This window comes from Dasypus novemcinctus, chromosome 1 (assembly GCF_030445035.2).
Source record: "Dasypus novemcinctus isolate mDasNov1 chromosome 1, mDasNov1.1.hap2, whole genome shotgun sequence".
NCBI classification, from domain to species: domain Eukaryota; kingdom Metazoa; phylum Chordata; class Mammalia; order Cingulata; family Dasypodidae; genus Dasypus; species Dasypus novemcinctus.
This window is the reverse complement of record NC_080673.1, coordinates 133,637,403-133,657,475: the sequence shown is the minus strand read 5'-3', so window position 1 is coordinate 133,657,475 and position 20,073 is coordinate 133,637,403. Positions and strand designations below refer to the sequence as shown.

At 36.0% G+C, this 20,073-nt stretch overlaps 1 protein-coding gene across 5 annotated transcripts in view; it reads right to left on the bottom strand.

The window, feature by feature from the left end:
• Positions 1-20,073, bottom strand: part of ADAMTS3 (ADAM metallopeptidase with thrombospondin type 1 motif 3) — a 316,618-nt gene that overhangs the window by 169,604 nt on the left and 126,941 nt on the right. For all 5 annotated transcript variants that reach the window (XR_009185863.2, XM_058297220.2, XM_058297235.1 and 2 more), the window contains one exon: positions 10,301-10,457. Coding sequence is in view for 4 of the 5 variants with exons in the window: in XM_058297220.2 (XP_058153203.1) it covers positions 10,301-10,457 (157 nt within the window). In the remaining variant the exon portion in view is untranslated. The remainder of the gene's footprint in view (positions 1-10,300; positions 10,458-20,073) is intronic.

Below are 20,073 nucleotides of genomic sequence, written 5' to 3'. Positions count from 1 at the left end.
GAAAAATATATTTTAGATATTAACTTCAAATGAGTTCTTCCTTCATGAGTCAATGCATTGATATGGTTGCTTCTGAATAGGCAATCATTTCTTTAAAAAAAAAAAAAAAAAGAATCAAGACCTATACTAGGGAAGTGGACTTGGCCCAGTGGTTAGGGAGTCCCTCTACGACATGGGAGGTCCGCGGTTCAAACCCCAGGCCTCCTTGACCCGTGTGGAGCTGGCCCATGCACAGTGCTGATGTGCGCAAGGAGGGCCGTGCCACGCAGGGGTGTCCCCTGCGTAGGGGAGTCCCATACGCAAGGAGTGCATCCCATAAGGAGAGCCGCCCAGTGTGAAAAAAAGTGCAGCCTGCCTAAGAATGGCGCCGCCCACACGGAAAGCTGACACAACAAGATGACTCAACAAAAAGAAACACAGATTCCCGTGCCACTGACAACAACAGAAGCGGACAAAGAAGAAGACACAGCAAACAGACAAAGAGAACAGACAACCGGGGTGGGGGGGAAGGGGAGAGAAATAAATAAACAAATCAAAAAAAAAAAAAAGACCTATACTAAATTATATGAATTAACATTCTACTCTAAAGCAAGTTCACTGCCTTCAATCTCACTTCCATCACCCAGATATATCTAAGATCTTCCAATTCTCTTTCTCCAATACCACATCAGTAACTAAATAGAAGTTCACCAGCTCTAAATTCTTAATAGATTTGTCTTTCCATATTCAATTATCAATTTAATAAAAAACTAATCTGGAACCATTTGAAACTCTTTAATCCTTTTCTATATCTTTCATAATCAAACTCCTTTCATTGAACCTATTCATTATGAAAATAGGCTCAGTAAGGCATTTTAATAAAAGGAAATAAAGTGTTATCCTTTATGTTTCACATCTGAAAACTTTTTAACAAGCACACTGCTTCCTGATTATTTTAGGTAGTAATTCAATATTCATAATCCCTTAATTTTTGTCACTAAATATTATAAATGCACAGATTATGAAATATACAAAACCCAGCTGAAATGAAATTCTACAAAAATTAATATTTCTATATGAATCCAATGGCAGCAGCCTTGATGAACAGTAGACCCTTAGAGTAGGAGAATATATGCAGCTGTGAAATATTTAACATATTAATTTAATTTTACAGATATTTAATTACTTATTGCTACTGTACAGATCTTAATATTATGGTCCATGCTTCATTTAATAAAAAATCTTCTAAAGTAATTTCTTATTTGATTTTTTCCTAGCATATAAAGCTCACCAAAATTGCTCTTTGATTAGGGCATAGGTCATGAGAACTTCTAGATACAAAGGGTTATAACACCTATTGATGTGTCTATAGATTCATGGAAGGACACTGAGCCTAAGAAGTTCCCTTAGCATCTCTAAAATAAGGAATAGTCTTCCCATTATTCTAGTCCTTGTTTCATAGTTTCATTCCCCAGCAACCAGGAGCAACTCTGAAATCATTTCTGGCTTCTACATGTTTGCCACCTGGGACAAAGACACTCCTTTACAGCACCATGACAACCACACCAGAGACACAAGCACTTGGGTTCACCCAGGAGAACGAAAATCCTGAAAGGAAGCTAGGATATAAAGGCTTACTATTCCTTGTTTCCCACTGGTAGGAAGTAATTACAAAAATTACTTGACATAAAGCTTCTGGTGAATGAATAGTTTGTAGTTTGAGAGGAAAAGCCTAACGTCCTACAGATTAAATAAAAAATATAAAAAGCTGAATGATGTCATACAGTCTCCCTCTCTAAAAATAAAATAGGCTGCCTGAAGCAAACTTCCTAATAATTGACAATATAGACATTCTCAAGAGATGTCAGGGGTATATTTTGTTATTTGCTTATTTGAGTTTTGACAGAATACTGATTGAACAATTAGGTGAACTTTATGACCCTTTAATAATAAATTAACCATGTTGGTACCAAATAAAAAAAAAAATCAAAACCAGAGTAAAATGTAAAATAATATTGTCCAAACTAAAGATGCCAAAAATGGATGTGATTTCCACATTTCCAATGCAGAAATAAGAAGCAAACTAAACTCTTCCCTTATGATGAAATGGACAAGTTTCTGTATCATAAGCATGCCCAGTATATGTATGTTAATGAAAAGGGTGATATTTCTTTGCCAGAACTGGCAATATTACGTGCAATGAACAACTTCCAGTTCTGCAGTTATACTGCCAAATGTAAAACTGGTTTAGATCTTATTCTTAAATGAATAATTCTAAGGCAGAGGACTGCTTCTGTGCTTTAGTTAAATATATATTTTAAACAGCTCTTCATATTTCACAAACAATACAACTTCACTAATAACAGCCAAGGAGAGATAATCTGTGCTATCTATTGGACTGGGTGAGGGTTTTCTTTTCCTAAATCATACTGTATGATACTTAATCTCAATAGGTTCAGAACTGTGACTTTTACTGAGAACTCAGACAAATATTCTTAGGGGACAGAGAATGGAGACAGACGCTTGCATTTGGTCAACAGGAATAGCTTAGGGTTCTTGACTGTGGTAGAAGCATAGATTTTGCTTTGTTGTTAGATTTGCTTTTGTTTTTTTAGAGAATAATATTCCCCTCCCTTATGGTTACAGCTAGCGATCATCTTTCATGGGCCCCTAATTCTGAGTAACAAACACCTCCAGATTCCCAGTGACACACAATGTTGAGAGAGTAGAAGGCAAGTAGTCATTCTAATCATCCACAAGTCAATTCTTGACACTGACTCTTAGGTAGCCCCTACCCATCCTTACAAATTGCAAGCAAAAGCAAACTCAACATACTAATTTATATTTACTAAATGGAAAAGATAAACAAAAGGCATGCTGGCAAAGTTTCCAAAATTAGAATACTTCTCCATGATTGCTGGCACTATAAATTCCTAAGAAGTCTTTTAGGAAACAAAAGAAACCCAAAGATCTTCATACATTTGATTTAGTACTCCTATGAATCCAGTCTAACAAAAAATTTAGAAAATGAAAAAAAATCCATGCAGAACAATTATCACTGAAAAATAAGCTACAACTCCAGTCTACCATATTATACAGTTTAAATTCTGGTACTCTTCTTTCAGATCCTGTGAACATCAGAGATGATGGTAACTGTGGTCTAAGCACAGCCAAGTAATTCCTTATTGTGAGAATACAATTCAAATTATCCTTCAGTATTTATAGATTATCATGTCCTTGAGCAAAGTAAAATCCAAATTAGTGGTATCAAAATGTAAATGTCAATGCATAAAATTTAGCAGTCCAAAGGCTCCTTGATTACCATTTTGAAATCTACAAAGTGATCACTACACAACATAATTTTGTATCTCTTGAGAAGGTCTGTGTGGAAGAATCCATCCTACTAAACACATGACACAGTTTATTTTGTTACCAATGAAAGGCAGTTTGGGTTTGCAACTGGATCTGTTTCATACTACCTAAAGTCAGAAAGAGTCAAGTAATTTTCATCAGACATATAAAGGCAGAATTTAAAAGCTTCCAAACAGCCAAGTCCTTCGACCATACTGAAGGACTTCAGTGGCAATATGGGTGACCCAAGAGACATCCAGTCCTCTAACAAACAAAAATGTCCAGGGACTTTCTTCCCAACTCCACTCTGGACATTTACAGAATTATACTTTAAACCTCACACTCAAAAATTTTCTGATCCTTAACATCTCCCCTTCAACCATGTTCACTTTCCCCATGCTTTGATTTTAAAAAGACTTCCAATTTCTCACCTCTAAATTGATCTTTCTCCCAACCTATACTTTGTATTCCTTTACCAGGTCATTCTCTTATCAGTATTCACTAAACAACTGTCCACTTCATCCACGTTGTCCATGCTCCTGAGGAGTACCAATGGTTTCCAACCACAACTGAATTTTTCAAAGTTGCCTAAAAGTTCTTCAAGGTCCAAAAATCAGTTCTTTCTCACTTTCAGCAGGCTATATTTCAAATCTTCCCCATAATTTCTAGAATTCACTACTTCTTTTGGTTTCTAGATAGTCACACCTTCAGCTTCTGGTAGGAAAGAGAAGCCATTAGATTTCAATTATGTCAATTATTTTTCTAATCTACAAATCGATTTGTTTCTGTAATCATCTTTTCTCCCCTTCTCTGTAACAATGGGAGAGTTACCCATCCTCCTAATTTCTGTGTTGTATTTTCTCTAGCTTTCTCAGGGATCTTGCTTATATATAGATTAATCTTTTCAAATATATCCAACCTCTTCTTGATAAATTCTCTAATAAAGGCATGTGCATGCTCAAGACTGTCTAGGCAAGGGAAGTGGTACATTTAATCTACCCTAAGAGATTTGGGGAGGATCCAAAGAGATAATGATGCTTGTAAAATAGTCTACCACAAAGCTCAGCTGGACTGATTTGACAGACCATGTGCTGAGATACGATAATCCCTGGAAATACATTCCTGAATGAAAGAGAAAAAGACAAAAGAAGGGATAATACTTCTATCACAGGTGATTGAAATTTTCTCCTAACATTTATGCATCAATTTATTTAGGTAGTTGTTACCCAGCAAGAGTAAGCCATCAATCAAATATCACTTTAGCCCAAATCAGTAGGCTAGTTGCAAACGAGGCAGCAGGTACCAACTGCAATGACAACCAAGACATTAAGTGTTCATTCAACAAAAGGTCAGGAACACAGGGAAATGTTCTCTGAAAAAATGTGTTAGTTCTGCAGGCAAGGATAGGACATAGATGCCTACAGACATGTACCAAAAAGGGATGGCAGGGCCTCAGAGCCTCTGAAAGCATCTCTCCCCCACTTCATAATTACAGTTTGCCTGACTCTCACTAAACCCAGAAAGGGAGAAAAGCCACATCAGAAATCAAATCAGTTAGTTCATCTGATTCATAAAGGAAGTGTGAACTTCCACTCCAAGTTAAGGATTAAACAATCAATTAATATTTGCTTCATGATAAATAAGGCAAAAAGAAGAAAGAATAGTCATATTTACTAGGAAAGTAAATGACAATGTGATCAAATCACCCATAATTAGGATTCCAGAGAGAATCAGTACCCACATAATAAAGCTATTTCATGCTGTTTTGAAAACTGATTCACCAAATGACATACAGCAATTTTAAACAGATTAAATCAGTCCATAAATACAATCACTATGGAATTTTTGTAAGTTACTGATTATTGTTATATTCCAATTTTTTGAGGCTCTAATGGGAGAAATTTAACCCTTTCAGTTTTTACTATTAAATTAAGTACCACCCTCTTTTATCTGCAGAAAAAGCAAAATTGTATCTAGCAAACCTGGAGGAAAAAAACACACTTTGATAATCTTGAAAATTTCTTGGCTGATATTTGTTATCAGCCAAGTGCAAATAATGTCAAATGCCTTTAATTATTTTAATAGAGTAACTGCTTTTCAGTCAAATAGAAAGAAACCCAGTTTAAAAGTGAGACTAGGGAAACGGACTTGGCCCAGTGGTTAGGGCGTCCATCTACCACATGGGAGGTCCGCGGTTCAAACCCCGGGCCTCCTTACCCGTGTGGAGCTGGCCCATGCGCAGTGCTGATGCGCACAAGGAGTGCTGCGCCACGCAGGGGTGTCCCCCGCGTAGGGGAGCCCCACGTGCAAGGAGTGCGCCTGGTAAGGAGAGCCACCCAGCGCGAAAGAAAGTGCAGCCTGCCCTGGAATGGCGCCGCCCACACTTCCCGTGCTGCTGACAACAGAAGCGGACAAAGAAACAAGACGCAGCAAATAGACACAGAGAACAGACAACTGAGGGAGGGAGGGAAATTAAATAAATAAATAAATCTTTAAAAAAAAAAAATGAGACTGTACTTCTATTTTTAAAAAAACATAAATTTCTATGTATATTTTATTCTCTTCTCAAAAAAGGCAAACAGAAATGCTTTTAAAGGATTGGGTGAAATTTTGTAGGTTCAGAAGAGGGTTGTTGATGATCAAAACCCCACCTGCCTGGCTGTCAGAGAACTTTGTGAGACCAAGATTCTCACAGGCATTTCTTTCTAAGTAAGTCTTAGTTTAAATTTCCTATTCCTCTTCCTATAATGCATTGAAGAAAGGTCTCATGTATAACTTAAAACAATATCCTGAATTGAGCCAGAAAAAGCACTATTTTATATGGTACTATAGTTTTCATTTGCAAATCAACACACCTTTCTATCCTAGAAACTGTCCAATTTTACATTTTGGAATAATGGAATAAATTATAAAAATACATGCTTACTTTCATTTGGAAAGTATTTAGTCTGTGAAAAACTTGGCTCTCAGTTCTGTGACCAAGAAGTTCAAAGAAATTACTAGCTACAGTGTGGTACTTAATGTTCTGAATCTGAACCTGTTTTAGCCTACGGAAGAGAATTACGCAGCTAAAATATATGGTTGGAATTTAATATTCTCAAAAGGAAGAAAGAACGGTATTACCACAACTCAGTTCAAACAGAACTTCAGAAATATGAAAATAAAAATTACTAAGGTCATTCTTAAGTTTATCATTTAGTATGCTAAGGGAAATGAATGTTCCTATTTTGGTTCACGTTTTAAGGTAAATAAGAGTTAATCAAAGAATCCTTTTGCTTTGACCAATGACCATTGCAAACCTTTTCAAAAAGTATTAGCTAGTTTGTGACCTACTTCTATTATAAGGCACGACTGAAAATTTCAAATCAAGTTTTCAGGGTAAGAATTTTGAAAAAACAAACTCTTACTGTCACCCGAGTATGTTGATGTTGATGCTACTGAATGGATGTTTTTTAAATTTTCCTAAAATAATATTACAAATTACCTAGACTCCCATCCATTTCTTTTAAATGCATGTATTTTGACTACTAAATGATTTATCTTAGTCAAGCATCTAAAATATAATAGATACAAAAATAATATAGCTTACAATTTGCATATGTCAAGATAAAAAATAACCTTCTCTCCCTGTAAAGATCAAATGAAAAAGCCATAGCTGGTATTTACAGAAATAGACACCATCAGGGAATGAAGTGAAGAGAAAGGGCACAGTTTGGTGAAACTATGGGTGTGGGAGAGCATATGAGTAAGCACCTATTTTTTTTTTTTTTTATTATGAGCACCAGTTATTTTTGAAGGCTGTGGTGGTTTAGAGTTATGCACCCCCAGAAAAACATACTCTTAATCCATTCTGGTGGGTGTGAACCCATTGTAAGTGGAGCCTCAGTTAATGTGCGGCCAACATCAATCAGGATGAGTCTTAATCCTATTACTGAAATCTTTTATAAGCAGAATAAAATTCAGAGAACATGGATGTCAATAGAACTCAGAAGAAAATGGCAAGACCAGAAGAAGCCGCCATGCTCACTGCCATGTGACATAGGAGCCCAGGACCAGTGATCACCGGCAGCCAGTTCCAAAATGCCAGTATTCAGGAAGAAAGCATTGCTTTGATGAGGTCTTGATTTTGACTTGATTTGGACTTTTTCTAGTCTCAAAACCATGAATCAATAATTTCCCATTGTGTAAGCCAACGCATTACAAGGTATTTGCCTGAACATCCCAGGAAATCTAAAACAAAGACTAGATTTAGCAATTTATATATTTCCAATAGTTTTCATAATCATATAATGTACTTTAATTCTCTATTCACAGATAAACAATTCGAGGGTCAGAAAAGTTCAATACTTATCCAAGGTAACACAACCAGTTATTGTCAGAGATAATATTCTCATCTAAGTCTATGTAACTTAAAAGCGCCTTCTTTTTCTCTTACACTACTGTGACTCTCTAGGACAGAAACACATTTCATATTACTCTATCTGATATTACAGACCTATTGTTTCCAATAGAAATTTCTCAAAAAAAAAAAAGGTTCACGCTATGTTAAATTTAAATTTATTTATAATTTATTTTATAAATTTATTCCACTATGTGACAATTTGAAGCTTTCAGTGGATCCCAGAAAAGATCATGTTCTTAAAGTTAATCCATTCCTGTGGGTGTGCGACCCTTTGATTGGACTGGCTTCAGTTGATGGGAATTTGAATGAATTACTTGGGTGAGGTGTCACCCAGGGTGGAACTTGGTCCTCTTGCTGGGGTCCTTTATAAATGGGAGAAATATGCAGAGACACACAGAAAAAGCAGCAGAGCAGAGAAACCCTGAGAGACGGAAAAAGAGTTCCTGCGGCCAGAGGCTAGAATCAGCAAAGCAGAGAGTCACAGAAAGAGGCCTTGAGAGGCTGAGAGAGAGACATGAGGAGAGGAGAGAGACAAGTCATAATCTGATGCCCGCAAGTGAGCTCAGGGAGAATGTAAGCCTACAGGAGAAGGCAGAGACCCAGACTGGCAGAATTACCATTGTTTTGACACATGGCAGAATTCCAGGATCACCAGCAGCCAACCTTCAGTAAGACAACATCTCTGATGATGCCTTAATTTGGACATTTCACAGCCTCAGAATTGTAAGCTTTTAACCTAATAAACTCCCATTGTAAAAGCCAACCCATTTCTGGTATATTACTCCCAGTAGCTTTTAGCAAACTAAAGCACATTAGTACAGCAGATTAAGGGAAGTTGTTGGCATCTGAAAAATCAAATTAATAGCTAGGTAACAACTCTCAAAAGGTTAAGACATCAGTAATCTAGAAGACAGATCACTAAATTAATAATATTATAATATATATATCACTGACATCTCAAGGCAAGATGCTTCTTGAATTTCTTAGAGGTGTTAAATGGGCATGCATGTGTATGTGTGCATCAATCTATTTCTAAAAATAAAAGACATCATTAATTTTAAATAAGTAAAAGTTTTAGTTCAATGAACTCTTACAAACAGAAATAGATGAGTATTTCATAAATTTTCTTGCATGTCTAGGGAAATTTCCCCTTATCTTTATCTCAGAAAGTTGACCTGCCAAAAGAAAATGTAGATTTTTTGAGATTTGGCCAAAAAATTTGGATCCTCAAATTTCCTCTTTTCCTTAAAGGAAGCATCTATACTTAACCTATAAGAACATCTCCTGAAGAGCAAGTTTTCTTCAGATTTCACTGAAACAAACAAAAATAGAAAACCTTCATGACCCATAATTTACTAGACTTTCATAATTCCAGCCCACTTTGAAATAAGTAGTGATATAATATTTGACTCATTATCCTCTCCACACAGTAAAAACTTTTGCTAACTAAAACTTAAAGTCAAATCACATAGTTATTTTCAAACGTATTCATCATCCTGATCTAAAAACAAAAAGCAACTCTTTGCCATGCCAATATGTCCCATTAAAAATATTTTACAATAACATTAGTAGGGCATAATTCAGATACTTCTAGAAAGCACAAAAAAGTTTAAATTTTAACACAAGTTTTAATGTTAAAAAAGGTAGTTTTAATGTAAAACTTTTAAGGGAAATCATAAGTAATAAGTATATCAGGAATACAAGAATGCACTGGAGTAAAATAATACTTTTATGTGCCTCTGTAATCAAGGGCTAAGAATTAATTATAAATCATTACATACATGCCTTTTTACTTCCAGTAAATTATAAATTTTATAATTTACTGGAATTTGGTATCTGAAATTACTGAAATTGGCTAGACTGTCCTCACCCTCTATATAGTCATTTCCAACTAAAAATCTGCCATTGTGATGATTACTCCAGACAGATCTTACCCTTGAATATGGTCACTTCTACTTGTGTTAATGCCAAATGGAACTTACCTTTGTATATGGACATTACTATTTAAAGGGTAACCATTCCACCTTCCTCTGTTTAATATCTACATGTAAAACCTTGTAATTGACTTCTGTTCCATATCCCCCGGCCCCAGATGCCTTTACCTCTGATAGTGATTATAACTTTGAGGTTCACCTGGTTTGGTACTCACCCCCATACAGTTCAGCCCTTCAATTTTTATTAATGAAGGAACCTGTACTAGTTCTACTCCTAATTTTATTCATTAGCATCCTAATATCATAAAATATCAAAATTAATGCAGTTCCAAGAGGAAGTTTTTGGGTAGTTTAAGGTGACTAACCTTCTTTGCATGGGTAAAAAAATAAACATTTTCTCTCCTTGAAACTCCAGTGTCTAGGAATTGTTCTCAGGAAGAAAGAACCCTCTTTGCTCAGTACCACCTCTATGCATTAAAAGAAGTAAGACAAACTATATTTCATGACTTACACAAATCAGCTTCTTTTGCTACCTCTAAATGATATAAAAGCACATAGAAATCAAATGTTTTTCATTGATGAGGCAGTTGTTTCCATCATACCTTAATTAGTAAGCCTTGTCAAAAATGCCTACCTCTGTAGTGGACGTCTTTGGACATGTCTATGGGAGCTTGTTCTACTGCCGATCTCTTGTAGACAATGTGAATCCTTCCTTTTTCTTCCTCCATCTGCTTGCCTCTTTCCAAGGGTTCAATGAAATACTCATCATTATCACTCTTTATCATTCCAGCCTAGAGGAAGCATAAAATATATTCATTTAAAAGAAATTTCCATCATTTTCAGCTCACAAATACATCTTCTTAAGTCGTAATACAATTTTTGAAAACTAATACTTTTCCTCCCCATATTTCACTATTAATTTAAAATGGCTAAGTTGTTATTAAGCATCGGTAATTGATATAAGTTAAAAAAATGATATAGAAATAAAAACTTCATATAATTTATCAGTAAGAAATTAAAACAGACGCAATGTATACATGCCATCCGACAGCAAAAAAAATGCATTTGTACATTCTACTTGACGTTTTATATCTACAAGAAATCTTCTGGGACATATAAACCCAAGAACAATCTCTAGGTTCTTTTAATAGCCTACCATGGAGCTGCTGTCCATGTACGTTAGGTATTTTTTTTAACTCATTTACATCTTCCCAAGCCACCATGGAATGACACTCAGTATAAAGTATTTCTGCCTTAAAACAGTCTTCTTTTAATTTTCAGTAGAAACCCCACAATTCTAATATGTATTAATTTGAAGAACTAACACATATTTATCCTATCTTGATCTAACTTCATGATTTTATAAACTATTTTCCTCTTCAAACTTCATCCTTTCACCATTGTAAATGTTATTCTTATATTCAAGTCCTTCCAATTCTCTATTTTATTGTCTTCTTCTGACTGTTTCAGTTTTGGTTGTTCAGAAAAGACCAGGATTATGTGTAGTGATATAGTTGAAGACAGATGATCCTTCAAGAACAAATTTTAGACAAAACCATCAAGTCCACATTACAGTCAAATTGTTGCAACCCAAACTCTACTTTGAAGACCATACATTAATATGTAGTATTAATTTAAATATCAGTAAGTTTTTTTAAGAAAACAAAGGTGAGATAATAATGAGTTACTGTGGAAATCATAAACATGGTGAAAATATTAATATTTATCTGAATTAGAGCTTAAGTCATAGTGTTCTTCTGAGGCCGTCTATTTTCACATATGCAACCACTGGCTCTCCTGGAATACAGGAATTAAAGGGGTTTCGATTCCTTCTACTTGTTGGTATGATATCTCTGCCACTATGATGTCAGTCACCATAGAAATGAAAGATAGGTGCTGTGGTGGTTTCAATCTGTCTGTCCCAGGAAAACACATTCTTAAATCTGATCCATTCCCATGGGTGTGAACCCACTGTAGGTAGGATCTTTCAATGAGGTTTAACTTCAGTTAAGGTGTGGCCCACCTCAATCAGGACAGGCCTTAATCCTATTACTGACATCCTTTTTCAGTAACAGAATGATACTCAAGCAAAAACCCACAAGGGGAGCTGCAAGAAGCTGAAACCAACAGAACCCAGAGTAGAAGGGAGAGGCCAGGAATGGCTACCATGTGCCTTGGCTTGTGATAAACTATGGCTCAAGGATCGTCAGTCGCCAGCCCCAGAAGGCAAAACCAGTCTTTAGGAAGAAAGCATCACATTGATGCTTTTCACCATTAGTGGCAATGCTTCAATATATGTTCATCAATTGCAACAAATGTACCACACTAATGAAGAATGTTATTAATGTGTGAAAATGTGGAAGGGGTAGGGAGCAGGGTATGTGGGAATCCCCTATATATTTTATGTAACATTTATGTAACCTAACTATCTTTTTTAAAAAATTGAATATTAAATTAAATTCATATATATTATATTAAAAATTATACTCATATATATTATATTATATATTATGTTATATATCATATATTATATTATATTAAATTCATAATTATACACTTATTGTTTATGTATGAGTGATATATTTCAATAATTTTTTTAAAAATATATTAAAATATACATAGGGGGAAAAAAAAAAGTATCACTACCAACCCCAGAATGAAAAAACAGTCTTCAGGAAAAAAGCATTGCATTGATAATGCCTTGATTTGGACTTTTCCCAGACTCAAACCTTAAGCAGATAAACTCCAACTGTTCAACCTAAGCCATTTCATGTTTTTTGTTTGAGCAGCCTAGCAAATTAAAACAGGTGTCCCTTAGAAAGCATATATTTTCAGCAAATACGACTCTGACTGTAGCTTTTCTGTTACAGTCAAAATTGCCGCTTTCTTTCCATTCTCACTTCTACCACACGGGATCTCTATCCCCTCTTTCCTGTATTTAAGCCTCACAGAGAATTCTTAGAAGCTATGGTATCTCCACATGCCACTTCTGCACCCACCTCAATGCTGTGCATTTACAAATAACCTTTGACAGTGTATGTCTTGCAAGGAAAACATCACCATAGCTCTTTGTACCATACTTAGATTTTACCCTCTTGAACAAACTCCTAGCCTTAACTTAAGTAAACATTGAAATAACAGGCATTTAATAGTATTGCTGATCTTCCAGATACACACTCCAATATTTGGGAGTTTTTTGCTCATCTGATCAATTACTTTTGCCCTACTCCATACAGAGTAGTTCCTATCAGCAATGGAGTCATCTCCCTCTACAAACACAATTTTTAACATTTCTCATGTTTATCAATTTTCATTTTAATCTTTTTAGCATTTTTATTTCTATTTTTACCTCTCTTTTTACAGTAATTTCAACACTCACTGCTTTTGCCTTTATCAGACATGGATGGATTCATAACGTTCACAGAACTCACCCAAACTAAACATAAACACAATAAATACAAAGCAAATTATTGAATGGTACATGTCCAAATCTACAATGTCCAGAATCATCACCATTAACATCTTCTGTAGATGACAGGCAGCATTAACTGGCTTTATCTCAGAACATATGTCCATTGATGTATATTTAAGTATACAAGACGAAATTCACCAGAATGAGAATTTCAGTTATTTACCTTTATTCCAGTCTTTTCTTTGCCCCAAATCCATTCAGTTACTGGATTCTGTAAAGTCTCAGTCTTCCCTCCTCCTTCTATTTTCACCATCACTTCCTTTGTCACAGACCTCATTATTGTACATTTGGATTACAGAGACTGCCTCCAACTTGAGACTTTCCATGATCATAATGTTTCTCCCAGATTAACTCTAGATAAAAATAGTGGCCACTAAAGCAGTAGGTAATGCCTCTTGAAGTCACACGAATGTGATGGGGATGGCAGTAAGGATTAGCCCTTCTGCCTTTGAAAACCTGTTCTGCATATCATCTACAGTAAATACTCAAATCCCAGGGCCCATGTAATACTTTTGCCATTAAACCAAAGAAATACAACTAAACATTTCCCTCAGAATGCAATGAGAATTTGAAGTATTATCAATGTGAAAGTAAGAGTCAGACCATATGACCTCCAAGAATTTCACGGACAGAAAATCTGAGAGCCTGCCCTTTTATCCATTAACTTAAGAAAAACTTAATGAAAAAGTACTGTATACAAAGCACTGTACTATGCACACGAGTAAATAAAGAATCCTAAAAGACATGGTTCATTTATCTTCTACTTTGGTTAAATAAATCAAATGCACGCCTAAAGGCATTCAAAATGATATGTTATGAAAAGTCTAGATAGTAGTATTATAGCAGTTAGGAATCAAATCCAGTGAGGTTTTTCCCCCTATAATTTCATTACACAAAGGAAACCGTAAGTAAGAGCTGTTGATTCTACAACCAAAATTATCTAAAACGTACTTAAATTGAAATATCCCTGACTCCATATCACAATAAACTTTCATTTTAATCACTGCAATAGTTAACACTATACTTTACATAGCAGTGCAGCCAGAAGTATCCTTTCAAACCATCATATTAATTTGAGAAAAATAGGATGTGGTATTAAAAAAAAAAAAAAAAAAAAAAGATGAAACAAGTAATGGCTCAAAACAACAGGTGCTTCTTTCTTGCTCATATAAAAACCCAGGACTGTTGTAGGTCAGCCAGGAGGCAGTTCTGCTCCACACAATAACATAGTGACTTTTCCATTTTTTTAAAAAGATTTATTTATTTATTTCTCTCTCCCCACCTTCCTTATCTGCTTCTCTGTTTCATTCACTGTGTGTTCTATGTCTGCTTGTATTCTCATTAGGTGGCTCCGGGAACCAATGCTGGGACCTTCCAGAGTAGGAGAGAGGCAATCATTCTCTTGTGCTGCCTCAGCTTCCTGTTCTGCTATGTCTCTTATCATCTCTCCTCTGTGTCTCTTTTTGTTGTGTCATCTTGCTGCACCAGCTGTCCATATCCACCAGCACTCCCGCACAGGGCAGCACTCCCACGTGGCCGGCACTCTGTGTGAGCCAGCTCACCGCACAGGCCAGCTTGCCTTCACCAGGAAGCCCTAGACATCAAACCCTGGACCTCCTATATGGCAGATGGGAGCCCAACTGCTTGAGCCACATTTGTTTCCCAACTTTGACATTTTAATACAGGCTCACAAGATTGCTCAGTCAAACAAAAGAGGAAGACAGTGTGAGCAAACCTACCCGGGAGATTTATATGAGCCAGGCCTAGCTGTGATATTCTACTTCCACTTCTTTCCATGTGACACATGACTCACAGTCAACTGCAGAGAAGACTGGGATACAACCTATCTGTGTGCCCAGGGAGAAGAGACAATTGGATTTTGATGAACAGATGCAATCTCAATCTAAGGCAAATAATATCATACACTCCTTTGTGTGACATTTCTTCAATTGCTTCCCATTGCACCACCACACTCCTTACCACAGCCTTCAAGGCACTGCATCATCTGGCTCCGCCTACCAACCTCAGATGGTGCCATTATCAGGCACAATCACAATTCCCTTAGCTGGCTATTTTCCATTCATATGTCTCAACTTATGTGTTATGTCTTTAGAAATGATTTTCCCCCATCACCACATTAATTTGTACCCCCATCCAATTTAAGGCTCATCTCAGCCAAATATTCTGACTCCAAGCAATGTGTTCTTTCTCTCATGGCCCTTAACATAAATTTCAGTTTTTTACTCAAATGTTATATTTATTATTCTCTAACTCCCCCACAGGACTGTCTGTTCCTAAAGTGAAAACTTATCATTTTCGTATGCTTAAGCATCAGCACAATGCTGACACAAAATATGTGCTCAATAAATATTTAATGAATATGCAAATGAATGAGATATGACTGAGGTAAGAAAGAACTTCTAGAGATTTGTGGTAGCCTTCGAAAGATGAAAAGATTGTCACACTGGTAAAATAAGAGAAGGCATTAAAGGTGAGCCAGTTAAAGTTTGAGCAATGATTCTAAAATTTAAAATCCCAAAGTATGATTGGGGGACAGTGAGCAATGCTGTTGACCAGAGAAAGGTCTGTGCAGGGCAGTTTTGTGAAACAAAGATATGGAGAATTTGATTGCCTCGATTCTTCACTTTAAAATACAGAAATGAAGTAAATGAAGAATCCACCCCCCAAAAGTAAAAGTTGAACAGTTAGAACAAAGTGTTGTTTGAAGATTTATCTGATGATAAAGGCTAGGAAGAAAAAAGACTAGAAAATAAGCAAGTCGAACATAAATATAATTGTCTAGAGGGCAGCAGTGGCAATGGGGAAAAAAAAGAGAAAGAAAAAAGGAATAAATGCAAAAGTGATTACAAGGAAACAATAAATACTTAGTCTCCATTAAAATTTAGGCTGCTCTGCTCACAACCTTCCAAAGGCTCCCTTCCTCACTAAGGTTAAGAGCAAAAATCCTTCCAAGGGCCATCTAACCCCCGGTGAACCATGGCACCATCACATGCAGTTCTGCATCACCTCTGGGAACTCATCTCCTTACTCTCCCCCTGGCTGGCCCCACTCTAGGCACAAGGGGATCTTGGCTGATGCTTAAGCATACCAGGCATATTCCCTCCTTAGGGCCTGTGCCAGTTTGGCATTGTTTATGAATTCCAAAAATAGATATTCAATTATGTTTGTAAACTGGTCTGTACCTGGGTAAAATTAAATTATGATTAGGGCTTTGAATGGGTCACATCAGTAGAATGATGAGTCCCTGCCCCCTTGGTGGGTGGGGACTCACAGAGAAAACTACACTACAGAGAAGAGAGTTGGAACTTTCATGCTGGAGTTGTGAGCTGGAGCACAGGAAGTAAACACATGGGAGAAGAACACAGAAGAACAGAGACAGCTCCACAAACACGAAAGAGGCCCCAGGAAGAGAGACAAGTCATTTGCCTGATAGTCTACAGCTGACCTTGTGGAGAGACACAAGCCCAGGAGAGAGAGACAAAGCCTAGAGACCCTGGTGGCCTACAGCTGATATTGGAAGAAGCTGGAACCATGGTGCCTTAAGAAGAAGAGGAAGGCTGGACATCAGCAGCCATTTCACCCCAACACGTAGCAACAGACTTAAGTGATGGAAATAAGTTATGCTTTATGGCCTGGTAAATGTAAGCTTCTACCCCAAATAAATACCCTTTATAAAGCCAACAGAGTTCTGGTATTTAGCATCAGCACCCCTTTGGATAACTAATAAAGGGCCTTTGAACTGGCTGTTTCTTCTACTTGAAATCTCCTTTTTCCTCACAAAAATTGCAGGATCTAATATTTAAGGGAGAGAAGATATTAATGTAATGAATAGACAAGTGAAAATAAAAGTGTCTTAGAAGGTAATCAGAAAGGAGTTGGTTGTAGGGTGATGTATGGGAATCCTTTATGATATGAATGATTGCGTTGCAAACTCACAGCTTCTCTAATAAGAAAATAGGAATGGCAAGACAGATTGGTGGAAAACAGAGAACGTAATAGGCACATTAAGTAGCAGTGAGTTTTATCAAAGTAAAGGTAAATGCAGTGAAGAGATATGAAGAATGAAGACTGTGAGAAGAATAAATACTGAAAACATGTTATGAAGAGTTAAGGAAAGAGTAGGTAGTAAAATCACATGTATTGCAGATCCTAGAACTCTCAGAACCATTACAGATGCTGCTCTTCCTACTGCACTATCTTGATTTTTCTCCCCTAGTAGCTACCAAAAATGGAATAACTAAAAATACCTTGCTTTCCAGAAAGAGCTCTCATTCATACTAAATAGGGGGGAAATTACCAGTACTAACAACTATGCTTTGAAGACTCTTTTATAAAATGTCTAAATATTGATTTAGTCAGTCATGCATTGAATGAATGGTTTTGGAAGCTCAATGACCATGTATTTTCACACCCTAAAAGTATATAAAATCATACTCCCACTATCAGGTCTCCCTAGCGTTATCTCACAGGACACATTTACTATACACTACAATGGAGTGACTTACAGGAATAAACCCCAATATGTATAAAATTTTAGCCTTAGACCATGGCATTCCAAGTACTAGTACTATTGATAATGCTGTCATAAATTTATAACTTTTAAATCAGAAATTAGAAACTTTAGAAATGTCACACGTAAGATTACATATGCTCCTAAGGTATTCTGTTTACACAGATGCAATCATTTTAATGCATCTTTAATGTTAATTGACTTCAAGATAATATTTTTTAAAATTTCTCTTTACGACGAAAGTCCTCCATATTTACCAGTTCTATAATCCCATGGAGCAATACAGGACATATTTGTTTATTTCTCAAACTATTCTCCAAAATTTAAAACAATTTAAGGTTTTAAAAATATTTACTGTGTTTACTAAAGTATTAAGTGCTTTATATTAAACACATTTCATTATGTTTTGATTAGGTCTTCATACATGTCCATTGACAACATTTTGGAGAGGATATTTATAAAACAATGATTTATGCTAAAAAGCCAGCTGCATAATTCCCCTTTCATCTGGTCAACTCCTCCATCTACATCACTCTACTCAAAACACTGCCAAGAATCCAAAATGAAGCCAAATTGCTACTGAGCATGGAAAGAGCTATCATAAAGGCCACAGTCCTTACTCACTAGGCGGGGTCCTCACAGCCATATTAGACACCTAATTCTAAAAAATTAGATTAGATAGTTTCCTAATACTTATCAGACTGTTAATGGCAAACCAGAACAAGGGGTGTGGGATGCATAGAGTTTCAGGTGAGATAATGTCTCTGAAAGTCCTTTGCAAATTATAAAGCCCTGCAGCAAATGTAAAACATTAGTTTTTGTATGTTGACAATAATAAACATCAGTCTCAAGAGAAAACAAATTGCAGTAAAATTAATTTAAGATGAAAATCAGTTTAAAAACATTTTATTAAAGAGTTTAATCAAAAATTACTAATGTTGGTGGAGGGGTGATGTATGAGACCCCTGTGTGATGTTATGTATGTTTATTTTGTAAGTTTGCAATCTTTGCTATACACTTATTGTTTATGTGTGTTCATGTATGAATGATATACTTCAATAAAAAATAAAAAAATTTAAAATAAAATTTAAAAAAATTACTAATGTTGGCTTGAAATTTTTGCAGTAGATATCCTAAAAATGTATGTTGTGAAAATACCCCATTTTTAATGATGACACTTAAATGTTGTTTTAATACAGTGCTTCACAAATATGATAAAGAAGAGTGAATCCAGGTAGCTGTTTTTGGTACACTACAGGAAGCATACCAAATATGTAATTAAATACCCATCACTCTGTGTTAAATTTATTACCATCTTATAGTAGATCATAATACAGAAAAGCAAAAATACATTTAAAAAGTCTGGAAGAGAGACTGCACAAACTTTATAGTTATGTGTGATGTAAGAAAGAGAATTGTAAATATAATAATCAAGAAGATTATCATTTTACCTTAATGGTAATACAACTCCATCTTAGTCCTCTAAGTTTCCAGAGGAACATAGTTTGAGAATCAACATTTCACTGGATTGCTTCCTTAAACTTTTATTCTACCAGTATACCAAAAAGACATATTTCCTGGTTGCTATTTGTAGCAGTTTGATATGGTTCATGAATTCCACAAATAGATATTGGATTATGTGTGTAAACTGGTCTGTACCTGGGTATGATTAAATTATGATTAGGGCTTTGACTGGGCCACATCATGAAGGTAGTGGGTGGGAACTCACAGGTAAAAGACATGGCAAAGGACAGCATTGGAGTTTTTGATGTTGGAGTTTTGACTGATGCTTAAGTTTTGAACTAGAGCCCCAAGAAGTACACACAGGAGTTTAATCATGAGGAAAGAGAGAAGGCCCAGAGAAGAGAAACAAGCTGTTTACCTAATAGTCTACCACTGGCCTTGTGGAGAAAACAGAGACACTGAGTCCGGAGAGAAATGAGCCCCAGGAAAAGAGGAACTCAGGAAGCCCGAACCTGGCAGATGTCAGCAGCCATCTTGCTCCAACACATGGCAAAAGAATTTGTGAAGGAAGTAACGTATGCTTTATGGCCTGGTAACTGTAAGCTTCTACCCCAAAAAAAATACCCTTTATAAAAACCAACATATTTCTGGTATTTTGCATGAGCACCCCTTTGACTGACTAATACACTATTGTTTCATCAGAATGGAAAGATATTATATGAATATGACTTCTGAACCTTTCCTGAATTTCAAGACATTTCAGTGGTATCTCCAGAATTTCCCAAGAGGAGGTATTGGAATGACAAGCAGTATGGTAGAGAAGGCATGGGAGGTATAGTGAAAGGTTACTTATTTGAAGATGTATTTGAAAACTAGAGGCACTATTTATTTAGTTAAGTAGAAGAATCTTAATTATTTGGGGTGCATTTGGATAAAATTT